Below are 12,750 nucleotides of genomic sequence, written 5' to 3' on the forward strand. Positions count from 1 at the left end.
GAGTAAAGGTGGTCAAAAGGTACAAACTTCCAGTAATAAGATGAATAAGTTCTGCGGATCCAATGTACAGCATAGTAACTATAGTTAAACAATACCTCATTGTATACTTGAAAGTTGCTAAAAGAGTAATCTTAAAAGTTCCCACCAAAAAAAAAAAAAAAGAACTACGTGAGGTGATGAATGTGCTAACTAACCTTTCTGTGGCTATCAGTTTGCAATACATATGTATATCAAATCATCACGATGTACACCTTAAACTTACACAATCTTATATGTCAAGCACATCTCAATAAAGCTGAAAAAAGAAAGTACTTACCACTAAGTCCCAATTATTTTGTTCTAGCAACGTAATAGCTTCATCAATGTTTTCAATGCCAGTACAAGCCTAAAAACAAAGTAAGAATTTTAGATAGGATTTTGGGAGTGGAGAGGTTAATTAGTGTTAAAAAAAATAAACAGCATAATGTGTAATTTAAGTTTGAATAGGTATATGAATAAAGCCAATACACTAAATGCCTAAAACTTCAAAGCATTTTACACAGACGGTTTGAAAATTGTTAATTACAATGTAAATTTACATTACACTGAAATAAAAGACAATAAAGTAATATAATATGTTTAAATGCTGAGCTCTGGAGCCCAGGATGATCTCTATATCTCTAACTGCCCAGAACAACTTTATTAAGAGCTTCTGATGGACAGCCATGTGTTAAAAATGAACTTCAATCCGTACTTTGTACTTTATACAAAAATTAACTCAAAATAATAACAGACGAAAACCCCGCTGCAGCCATTGCCACAACCACAATGCTGAAGTGCAAGAAGCAGAGTCAGCAGCAGCCCCCACTGCCAGAACAGGAAGACACTGGAGAGGGATGAAAGTCCCATCAGACCACCCAGCCTCCTGGGCCCTCCCATCATGACCAATGGAAACCCTGGTGACCCCAAATCAGCTCTTCACAGAGGTCCTCCAGGGTCAAGGGGACCAATGATTCCACCACTGCTGAGTCTCCCACCTCCTCCCTGGAGCAGAGGCCGAATTTGGGGAGGGCTGAGCTCCAAATCTGGCTCATATGGTCATAGTTGGTGGAGGGGCTAATGCTAAACTTCCTTTTCCTGGACCAGGCCATGGAGATCCCTCCAGGGAGGCTTACACAAAGAGCGGAGAAATCCTCAAAGCCTCAAGAGCTGGTCTCTTATCAAGAATACCTGCCCAGCGCTTCCCAGGTGGCACAGTGGTTGGGAGTCCGCCTGCCGATGCAGGGGACATGGTTTCGTGCCCCGGTTCGGGAGGATCCCAAATGCCGCAGAGCGGTTGGGCCCGTGGGCCATGGTCGCTGGGCCTGCGCGTCCGGAGCCTGTGCTCCAAAGTGGGAAAGGCCGCGACGGTGAGAGGCCCGCATACCGCAAAAAAAAAAAAAATTATACCTGCCCATCCAAGGATGGACCCCAGGTTATGGAAGTCAGATTCAACCACCCTGTCTGCCGGCATTTTGCCAAAAAGGTCCACTGTCCATATGAGGACTGAGCTCTGTGCCTTCTACCACGCAGAGTCCATGGACCTCCTCTGTGAGACTGTGCCTTCCCATCCAGGCTTGAAGGAGGCTGCTGTGACCTAGTGGCAATATACTTCCCTGTGGCCCTGTGATGTCTACTGTGGGGCTGTTCCAACTACCACCCTCAGTCAGTGACACCTATCCCCATGGCCACCTCCCCCATGTGGGGTCCAAAGTTGTGTTCATCACTGGTGCACGGTGTGCACTCTTTCTTCTGATCCAGCCTCCAGAGCCTCATCTTCAGGACCCCATCTTTGCTCCATTCAACTGCCTCCTGGATCCTCTTCCCCCTCGCCAATGGACGGCTGAACAGGAAACCTCTTTAGTGCTGTTTCTTGTTCATCTGTCCACCGAGCCCCCAGTGTTGCCCTTGATTCCTGAGAGCCGTAGAGCAGTTTCCTACCATTCCCTTCTTCTAGCTGCTTGCTTTCAGTCCATTATATGTCACAACCCCTACCCCCAATGTTGTCACCTGCTCTGTGAAACTCATCAGGTTGTCTGACCTGGGGTCAATTTAAATGACTGGTACAGAGTTACTCCCTAAAAGGCTACACTTCCTGTTTTGGGGTTTTGTAATTTGTGTGTCAATAGCATGATCACCACTGCTATGGTCTGTGGTCAGTGCACTTTGTGAAACTGTACGTCCCCTCGTAGCCTTTTTCAGTGTCCACAGCATTTTTGTGACTTCCAACAGTTGAGTACATTCTTCTGCCAAATTGAGTGAGGCCACTGGTACCCTCTAGACTTTCCCCACCTCCCAACATGGGAGAATTATGAAACTTTCCACAAGACTGCCTCCCTGGCCCTCCCCATTCTTCTTCTAGTGTCAGTTTCTCTGGGTTTGACACAGGCCCAAGAGATGTCCTCTAAAGCCTCTGATGGGCCTACCCTATCTCGTCTCCAGCCCGTTTTACTTAGACTACATCACCGTGAGGCCACCAGCCCTTTTGTTTGAACTCTGTGAATCTCCACTTGGCCTACCTTTGGATAGAACCTGGGCAGTACTCTTGCCCACTTCCAACCTTCTTCTCCTACATCCCTGGCACTGGTTGTTTTCTATGAAAATGGCAGTGAACAGGTTCATATTTGAACTGGCCCTGAGGAAATAGGTCAGGAGCTGTGCGGGCAAGAGGGAGGGATGAGAGCCATTGGAGAAATGAGAATGAATTATTTTCTTAAATTTTTTTATATTAGTTACAAACGCAGTGGAAAATAAATACATACATACCTAAATAAATAAATAAATAACCTAAAGTAAAACCCCAAACTACAAAGCCTCTAGATCTGTGCTGTCAGATATGGTAGCTACTAGACAGATATGGCTAATGAGCCCTTGAAATGTGGCTCAACTGAGTTAACGTGTGTTGCATTAAATACATACCAGTGTAGGCCTTAGTACAAAAATAAAAATGTAAAGTATCTCAATAATTTTTCTAGTGAATAAATGTTGAAACGATCATTTAAAATATATTAGCTTAAATACAACATAAATGTTTAAATTAATTTCACCTGTTTCTTTTACATTTTACACGTCTTAATGTGGATACTAAAAAATTTTTAATTACATATATGACATTCAATTTCTAATTCCATTCTAGAAAAAAACATAGAAGGAAATCTTTGTGACATTTAGATTCAACAGCAAAAGTACAATCCAAAAAATGGATAAAGTGGACTTTATTAAGAACTACTACTCAGGGTTTCCCTGGTGCGCAGTGGTTGAGAGTCTGCCTGCCGATGAAGAGGACACGGGTTCATGCCCCAGTCCGGGAAGATCCCACATGCCGCGGAGCGGCTAGGCCCGTGAGCCATGGCCACTGGGCCTGCGCGTCCGGAGCCTGTGCTCCGCAACGGGAGAGGCCACAACAGTGAGAGGCCCGCGTACTGAAAAAAAAAAGATACCGAAAAAAAAAGAACTACTACTCAGAAATTTCCTGGCAGTCCAGTGGTTAGGACTCCGCACTTTCACTGCCAAGGGCCCAGGTTCGATCCCTGGTCAGGAAACTAGGATCCCACAAGCTGCGTGGTGAGGCCAAAAAAGAATTAATAAAGAGAAGCTTTTAAAAAAAAGAACTACTGCTCTTCGAAAGACACTGTTAAGAGAATGAAAAGGCAAGCCACACGCTTGGGAGAAAATATCTGCAAAACACATGTAACAGAGGACTAATAACCAGAATATAAGAATTTTAAATTCTCAAAACTCAGTTTAGATAAATTGTAAGTAGCAAAAGATTTTAACAGAAACTTGACCAAAGACGATATACATATGAGAATAAGGACATGAAAAAACACTCAACATCATTAGTCATTAGGGAAATGCAAAACAAACAGAGAGATACCATTTCCATATGTTAGAGTGACAAAAGCCCAAAATACAAACAATATCAAGTGATGGTAAGGATGCAGAAAAACTGGAACTCTCATATACTGTTGGGGAGGAAGCAAAATGATATAGCCACTCTGAAAACAGTGCTAACAGATTAGCAGTTTCTTAGAAAGTTATGACACAGTAATCCCACTCCTAGGTACTTATCTAAAAGAAATAAAAACTTATGTTCACATGAAAATTATACATGAATGTTTTTAACAGCTTTATTTATAATGGCTGAAAACAGACCACACCCCAAATGGCCTTCAACTGTACATTCATACAATAGAAAACTACTCAGAGACAAAAATGAACAAATTACTAACAACACAAAACAATGTGGATAAACCTCAAATGCTAAGTAAAAGCGAGACTCAAAAGGCTACACACTGTATGATTCCATTTATATGACATTCTAGAAAGACAAAGTTAAAAGAACAGGAGACATATTAATGATTACTAGGGTTATCAGGTGGGAATAGGGGTTGACTACAAACACCAAGAGGGAATTTTGCAGGGTAAAGGAACAGTTTGAACCCTGAATAACATAAAAAAGCAACAAAAGGCAACCAAGTAAGACATTTAAAAATGCAATCTTCATCTTAAGCTACATGAAAAGACAAGGATAAACCAAAGGCTTGAAAGTACTAATAAAAGCTACTGAGAACAGTTAAGGTAAGGGCAGAAGTTACACAGAAGGAAGCAGAAAGAAAAACTACAGGGACTGCAGAGCAAGCCTAACAGCAGCAATTATCAGAAAGCACAAGCAAAAGTACACCTCCTTCAATGACATCACCATTTGTCTTCAAAAAAAACCAAAACACAGTGGAGGACATAGTTCCAAGAGCCCATCCCTCCATAGAAACATGAAAAAATTGAGAAAACTGTCAAAACTGTCAAAAACTGTCAGAATCAAATTTGCCAAAACTCTGGAAAACAGCCAAAGCTATAGGTCAACCAAGCAAATGCTGAAACAAGAAAAAGGTGACTTATTGTAAAAACAGTATGAAAACCCTGAGGCATTTTTATTTCCCCTTCCTCACTCTTGGCTCAAGAGCAGTCTTGAATGCACTAGCCTTCATTCCAATGGTTGGACCCTGGACCCTGGTTCTAGAGGGAGCCAAGAAGACTTTGTTCTCAAAGAATGTTTGTCTCTTGTGACCTATCAGGCTACCTGAAGGACTGACTGAAGGCACTCTCCTTTGTTTCATCGACTTGGATCTCACTTAAGACAGCAAAGTAGCTAGCAGGGGGCAATTCTTCAAAAATACTTTAAGGCTGGGGCTTCCCTGTTGGCACAATGGTTAAGAATCTGCCTGCCAATGCAGGGGACATAGGTTCCATCCCTGGTCTGAGAAGATGCCACATGCCACAGAGCAACTAAGCCCATGCACCACAACTACTGAGCATGGGCTACAGAGCCCGGAAACCACAACCACTGAGCCCACACGCCGCATCTACTGGAGCCTGAGCGCCCTACAGCCCGCGTGCCTCAACTACTGAGCCCACGTGCTGCAACTACCCTAGCCTGTGCACTCTAGGGCCTGCGTGCCACAACTACTGAACACACATGCCACAACTACTGAGCCCGTATGCTGCAACTACTGAAGTCCGTGTGCCTAGAGCCCGTGCTCCGCAACAAAAGAAACCACTGCAATGAGAAGCCCATGCACCACGATGAAGAGTAGCCCCCACTCACCACAACTAGAGAAAGCCCACACACAGCAACAAAGACCCAAAGCAGCCAAAAATAAATAAACTTAAAAGAAAAACACTTTAAGGCAAATGAAAACTCCACTGCCACCTGGGACAAAATATTACAGTTGAGTCAAACAACAGAAATGTCCAAAACCTGGAGGAAAAGCTGCAAAGTGAGTTTCTTTGGGAAATTAGGGCACTGGAAAACATTTGGGCAATTCAGAAGGGCATGCATATGTCCAAGGCAGGACACTTACTCAGAGAAAACTACTGGCTCATCTCTACGCTCAGCAAAAGCAGGAAGTGAAGGCTAACATAGAGTTTTAAACAGCCTAGCTGAGTGTTAGAGTGCCCCAACACAGAGCCAGTCTACAAGGGCTATGAAAGGATTTTCTTCCTTCCTTTCTTTTTCTTTCTTCTTGTTTTCTTTTTTACTCTACGCGTTCAGGAAATCTCTCTCGCAACACTAGCAGACCACAACTAAAGAAAAAGAGATTTCAGACACTGTTACATACTAAATGTTTATGTTCCCCCACCCCCCTCAAATTTATATGTTGAAGCCCTAAGGCCCAGCGTGATGATACATTGAGATGAGCCTTTGGGAGGTAATTAGGTTTAGATGAGGTCATAAAGGCGTGTAACAGCAAAGAGCCAATTTTGACTCCAAGTTGTATCTGTTTCTTTGACTTTAACCTTTGCTTTTCATTGATTTTTTTATTATGATCATACATGATGGCCTGCCTCAGGGAACCCTGCGCCTCTGCCTGAATGTTAAACTAAAGTGCCTTTGTTCAGCTCAAAGGGAGACAATCTGACCCTGCCCACCTGTGAACAGCTGCAGAAAAGAAGAAATTAACACATCCCCTCCTATTCTGCAAGATAAATGGCCTTTTTACTTTACTTCCTCGCGTCCTCTCCCTCTCTCCTTCTTCTATAAAAGAAACTGGCATCTAGACCCCAATAAGATGGTTATTTTGAGACATTATTCTGCCACCTCCTCAGTCTGCCGGGTTTCCGAATAAAGTCGCTATTCCTTGTCTCAACACCTCGTCTCCCAATTTACTGGCCTGTCATGTGGCGAGCAGAGTGAACTTGGACTCAGAGGAGCCCTCAGGATGGGATTAGTGGCCCTTATAAAAAGAGACAAAGAGAGGCTGCTCTTGCTCTCTCATCTCTTTCTCAATGCCATGTGAAAACAAAGAGATAAGTGGCCATCTGCAAGTCAGGAAGAGAGTTCTCACCAGAATCCAACCATGCTTGCACCCTGATCTCAGACTTCCAGCCTTCAGAACTGTGAACAAATAGATTTATGTTCTTTGGTATTTTGTTATGGTAGCCAGAGCAGATTAAGACAGAAACCACTCATGATGAAAAAAATTTACAAATATAGTTTAGAAAAGTCACTAAACAAACAGAAAATAAAAACCCGTAGAGAGAACCAAAAACAAACCATGAGTAATGGAGAAGAATCTGATTTCCAGAGTTATCACACTGCAATATTTTAAATGTCCATTTTTCAAAACCAAATTGTGAGGCATTCAGGGAAACAAAAAGTATGGTCCATTCAAAGGAGAAATTAGTAGAAATTGTCAGTGATGGAAGAACAGACAACAGACTTACTAGACAAAGACTTTCAATCACTATCTTAAATATGCTCAAAGAGCTCAAAGAAACCATGGAAAAATAACTAATGAAAACCAGAAGGATGACATGTCAACAAATAGAGAATATCAATAAAGAGATAAAGATTTTACAAAACAGAAAAAATCTAGAACTGAATAGTACAACAGCTGAAATGAAAAATTAGCTACAGGATTTAAGAGCAACTTTAGGCAGGCAGAAGAAAGATAAGAGCACTTGAGGAGAGGTCAACTAAAATTATCCAGTCTCAGAAGCATGAAGGAAAATGAACAGAGCCTAAGAGATATATGGGACCCCACCAAGTGTACCAACATATGCATAACAGGGAGTCTCAGAAGGAAAAGAAGGAGCAGAAAAAATATTTTAAGAAATAATAGCTGAAAACTTCCCAAATTTGATAAAAGACAAGAAACTACATATTCAAGAAGTTCAATAGGTTCCAAGAAGGATAAATACAAAGACACCCATACCAAAACACATTATGATAAGCTATCAAAAGCCAAAGAGAATCTTGAAAATAGCAAAAGAAAAGTAGTTCATGTACAAGGAATCCTCAATAAGATTAAAAGCTAATTTCTCATAAGAAACTATAAAGGTCATAAGGCAGTGGGATAACATACTTTAAATGAAAAACAAAAACTGTGAACAACAAAAAAAAAAACTGAAGGAGAAATAAAGACACTCCTAGATAAACAAAAGCTGAAGTAGTCTGTCACTACTAGACCTATGCTACAAGAAGTGCTAAATAAGAAATGAAAAGATACTAGACAGTCACTGGAAGCTATACAAAGAAATAAATAACACTGGTAAATGTAAGTACACAGGTAAATATACTGGGTGGGCCGAAAAGTGCCTTTGGTTTTTTAAGTAAAAATAAAAGACACATTTTCACCAAGAACTTTATTGAACAACATATTCATCCTTTTGTTCCACTACCTTCTGCCATTTTTCAGGTAACTCCATAATTTGATCTTCCCAAAACTTTTTATCTTTCTGAGCAAAGAACCATTCCAGGTACTTTTACAGTCTTCCAGGGGATTGAAATTTTTTGCATTAAGAGAATTTTGGAAAGACCGAAATAAATGGAAATCCGAAGGTGCAATGTCTTGTGAATATGGCGGATGAATCAGAACTTCCCAGCCAAGCTGTTACAGTTTTTGCCTGGTCATCAAAGAAACATGCAGTCTTGCATTATCTCATTGGAAGATTAGGTGTTTTTTGTTGACTAATACTGGATGCTTTTAATAGAGTGCCACTTTCAGTTGGTCTAATTGGGAGTAGTACTTGTTGGAATTAATCGTTTGGTTTTCCAGAAGCAGCTCATAATAGAGGACTCCATTCCAATCCCACCATATTCACAGCATCACATTCTTTGGATGAAGACCAGCTTTTGATGTGGTTGGCAGTGGTTCATTTTGCTTGCCCCATGATCTGTTCCATTCCACATTATTGTACAGTACCCACTTTTCATCGCCTGTCACAATTTGTTATAAAAACGGAACACTTTCATTACGTTTCAGTAGAGGATCCCATGCACAAATATGGTCAAGAAAGATTTTTTCACTTAACTTATGTGGAACCCAAACATCAAAGTGATTCACACAACCAAGCTGGTGCAAATGATTTTCAGCATTTGACTTGGATATTTTGAGTATGTTGGCTATGTCCTGCATGGTATATATAACGTTGATTGTTCTCAATTATTGTTTTCATTTGACTGTTATCAACTTCAACTAGTCTACCCAACCATGGAGCATCATCCAGCAAGAAATCTCCATCATGTAACTTCACAAACCACTTTTTACATATTCAATCAGTTGCAGCACCTTCTCCATATACTGCATAAATCTTTTTGTGCATTTCAGTTGCGTTTTTACCTTTCCTGAAATAATAAAGCATAATATGCCGAAAATGTTGCTTTTTTCCCTCCATCTTCAATATTAAAATAGCTACACAAAAATTCACCAATTTTGAAGTCTTTTTTTAAATGCACGCTGATATGACAGCTGTCACATACAATCTAACAAAATTGTTTCAAATGAAATTAAGCCAACTAAGTGCTACTAGAGCCATCTTACAGAACAAAAACGAACGAAACTTTTGGCCCATCCAATAAAAGCCAGTATTATTGTGCTTTCGGTTTGTAACTCCTCCTTTTTTCTGTATGATTTAACAGAAAAATGCATAAAATAGTAATTACAAAATGATGTTAATGGGCATATAATGTATAAAGATGCAAGATGTGATTACAACATAAAGGAAAAAAGAGAGGAGCATAGTTGTATACTCTTGAAGTTGGTATTAATTCAAATTAGATTGTTATAAATAGAAGGGGTTACTTGTAATTCGTAGAGCAACCACTAAAAAAACCCAAAAAATATACATAAAAAGAAATGAGAAAGGAATCAAATCAGTACAACACAAAAAAGTCAAACACAAATGGAGGAAATGAAGGAACTGAGCAGGGAAGAAAGATACAACACATAAAAAACAACCTTTTTGGGTTTCCCTGGTGGCGCAGTGGTTAAGATTCTGCCTGCAGATGCAGGGGACATGGGTTCATGCCCCGGTCCGGGAAGATCCCATATGCCACAGAGCGGCTAGGCCCGTGAGCCATGGCAGCTGAGCCTGCGCGTCCGGAGCCTGTGCTCCGCAACGGGAGAGGCCACAACAGTGAGAGGCCCGCTTACCGCAAAAAAAAAAAAAAAACCTTTTATGATGAAAACACTTAACTATGAATAAAAGGGAACTTCTTTAACATGATAAAACACATTTATGAAAAACCCAGAACATCATACTCAATCATGAAAGAATAAAAGCCTTTATTTACCGTATGATCAGGAACAAGATAAGAATGCCCACTTTTGCCACTTTTATGCAACATTATATTGGAAATTCTAGCCAGATCAATTAGGCAAGAAAAAGGAAATTAAAAACATAGAAACTGGAATAGAAGTAAAATATCCCTATTCCCAGATGACACGATCTTATACAAAATCCTAAGGAATTCACACACACACACACACAAAAAAAAAACAAAAACTATGAGAAATAATAATAAATTCAGCAAAGTTGCAGGATAAAAGATCAAAACTCAGTAATATTTCTATATACTAGCAAAGAACAATCTGAAAAGGATGTTAAGAAAATAATTCTGGGGGTTCCCTGGTGGTGCAGTGGTTCAGAATCCGCCTACCAATGCAGGGAAGACAGTTTTGAGCCCTGGTCCGGGAAGATCCCACATGCCATGAAGCAACTAAGCCCGTGCTCCACAACTACTGAGCCTGCACTCTAGCCTGCAAGCCACAAGTACTGAAGCCCACATGCCTAGAGCCCATGCTCTGCAACAAGAGAAGCCACCACAATGAGATGCCCACACACTGCAACGAAGAGTAGCTCCTGCTCCACACAACTAGAGAAAGCCCGCATGCAGCAACGAAGACCCAACACAGCCAAAAATAAAGAAAGAAAGAAAGAAAATAATTCTGTTTATGATATGGTACAAAAGAATAAAATATCAAGGAATAAGTTTAACCAAGGAAGTGAAAGATTTGTACAGTGAAAACTTCAAAACGTGGCTGACAGAAATTTTAAAAGAACTAAATAAGTGAAAAGACATCAAATGTTCACAGATTCTAAGACTTACTACCATTAAGAGAACACGGACTTCCCTGGTGATGCAGTGATTAAGAATCCACCTGCCAATGCAGGGGACACAGGTTTGATCTGTGGTCTGGGAAGATACCACATGCCGCGGAGCAACTAAACCCGTGCGCCACAACTACTGAGCCTGCGCTCTAGAGCCCGCAAGCCACAACAACTGAGCCCGCGTGCCACAACTACTGAAGCCCGTGTGCCTAGACTCTATGCTACGCAACAAGAGAAGCCACTGCAATGAGTAGCCCATGCACCACAACAAAGAGTCGCCCCCGCTTGCTGCAACTAAAGAAAGCCCACATGCAGCAACAAAGATCAAACACAGCCATAAATAAATAAATAAATTTTTAAAAAAGAGAGAGAGAACAATACTACCCAAAGTAATCTACAGATTCAATGCAATCCCTATCAAAATTCCAACAGCGTTTTTTGTAGAAATGGAAAAAGCTGACCCTCAAATTCATATAGAACTGCAAGGGATCCATAATAGTGAAAACAATCTTTGAAAAAAATATCAAAGTTGAAATACGGAGGGCTTCCCTGGTGGCACACTGGTTAAGAATCTGCCTTCCAATGCAGGGGACAAGGGTTCAAGCCCTGTTCCAGGAAGATCTCACATGCCGCGGAGCAACAAAGCCCATGCACCACAACTACTGAAGTCCACGTGCCTAGAGCCTGTGCTTCGCAACAACAGAAGCCCCTGCAATGAGAAGCCCACACACTGCAATGAAGAGTAGCCCCCACTCACTGCAACTAGAGAAAACCCGTGTTCAGCAAAGAAGACCCAATGCAGCCCAAAATAAAATTAATTAATTAAAAGAAAAAAAAGTTGAAAGACTCACCCTTCCTGATTTCAAAACATACTACAAAGCTACAGTAATCCAAACAGTGTAAAAACAATGTACAACAGATATTAAGACATATAATAGAATTGAAAGTCCATTAAGTAAACCCATACATCTACGGACAACTGACTGTTCAAAACTGTGCCAAAACAATTCAATAAGGAAAGAACAGTCTATTCAACAAATGCTGCTGAGACAACTGGATATCCACATGCAAAATAATGAAGTTGGACGCCTACCTCACACCATATACAACAATTAACTCAAAATGGATTAACAGATAGGAGGGGAAGATGGCGGAAGAGTAAGACGCGGAGATCACCTTCCTCCCCACAGATACATCAGAAATACATCTACACGTGGAACAACTCCTACAGAACACCTACTGAACGCTGGCAGAAGACCTCAGACCTCCCAAACGGCAAGAAAGTCCCCACGTGCCTGGGTAGGGCAAAAGAAAAAAGAATAAACAGAGACAAAAGGATAGGGACGTGACCTGAACCAGTGGGAGCGAGCTGTGAAGGACGAAAGGTTTCCACACACTAGGAAGCCTCTTCGCGGGAGGAGACTGCGGGTGTTGAAAGGGGAAAGCTTCGGAGCCGTGGAGGAGAGCACAGCAACAGGGATGGGGGGGCAAAGCGGAGAGATTCCCGCACAGAGAATCGGTGCCGAACGGCACTCACCAGACCCAGAGGCTTGTCTGCTCACCCACCGGGGTTGGCGGGGCTGGGAGCTGAGGCTCGGGCTTCGATCGGAGCAAAGGGAGAGGACAGGGGGTGTTGGGGTGAACACAGCCTGCCGGGGGTTAGTGCACCACGGCTAGCCGGGAGGGAGTCCGGGGGGAAAAGTCTGGACCTGCCAAAGAGACAATAGAATTTTTCTTCCCTCTTTGTCTCCTGGTGCCTGAGGAGAGGGGATTAAGAGGACCTCTTAAAGGAGCTCCAGAGACGGGCAGGAGCCGCGGCTAACAGCGTGAACCCCAGAG

General features: G+C 41.7%; 1 protein-coding gene and 1 pseudogene across 1 annotated transcript in view; one reads left to right on the forward strand and one right to left on the reverse strand.

The window, feature by feature from the left end:
* FAF1 (Fas associated factor 1) overlaps window positions 1-12,750 on the reverse strand; it is a 493,406-nt gene that overhangs the window by 392,108 nt on the left and 88,548 nt on the right. Inside the window, exon 2 of the mRNA XM_067726079.1 lies at window positions 317-385. Coding sequence (XP_067582180.1) covers window positions 317-385 — 69 coding nt within the window. The remainder of the gene's footprint in view (window positions 1-316; window positions 386-12,750) is intronic.
* Window positions 464-1,528, forward strand: LOC137212448 (proline-rich protein 3 pseudogene; annotated as a pseudogene).

The sequence above is a fragment of the Pseudorca crassidens genome, chromosome 2, assembly GCF_039906515.1.
Source record: "Pseudorca crassidens isolate mPseCra1 chromosome 2, mPseCra1.hap1, whole genome shotgun sequence".
NCBI classification, from domain to species: domain Eukaryota; kingdom Metazoa; phylum Chordata; class Mammalia; order Artiodactyla; family Delphinidae; genus Pseudorca; species Pseudorca crassidens.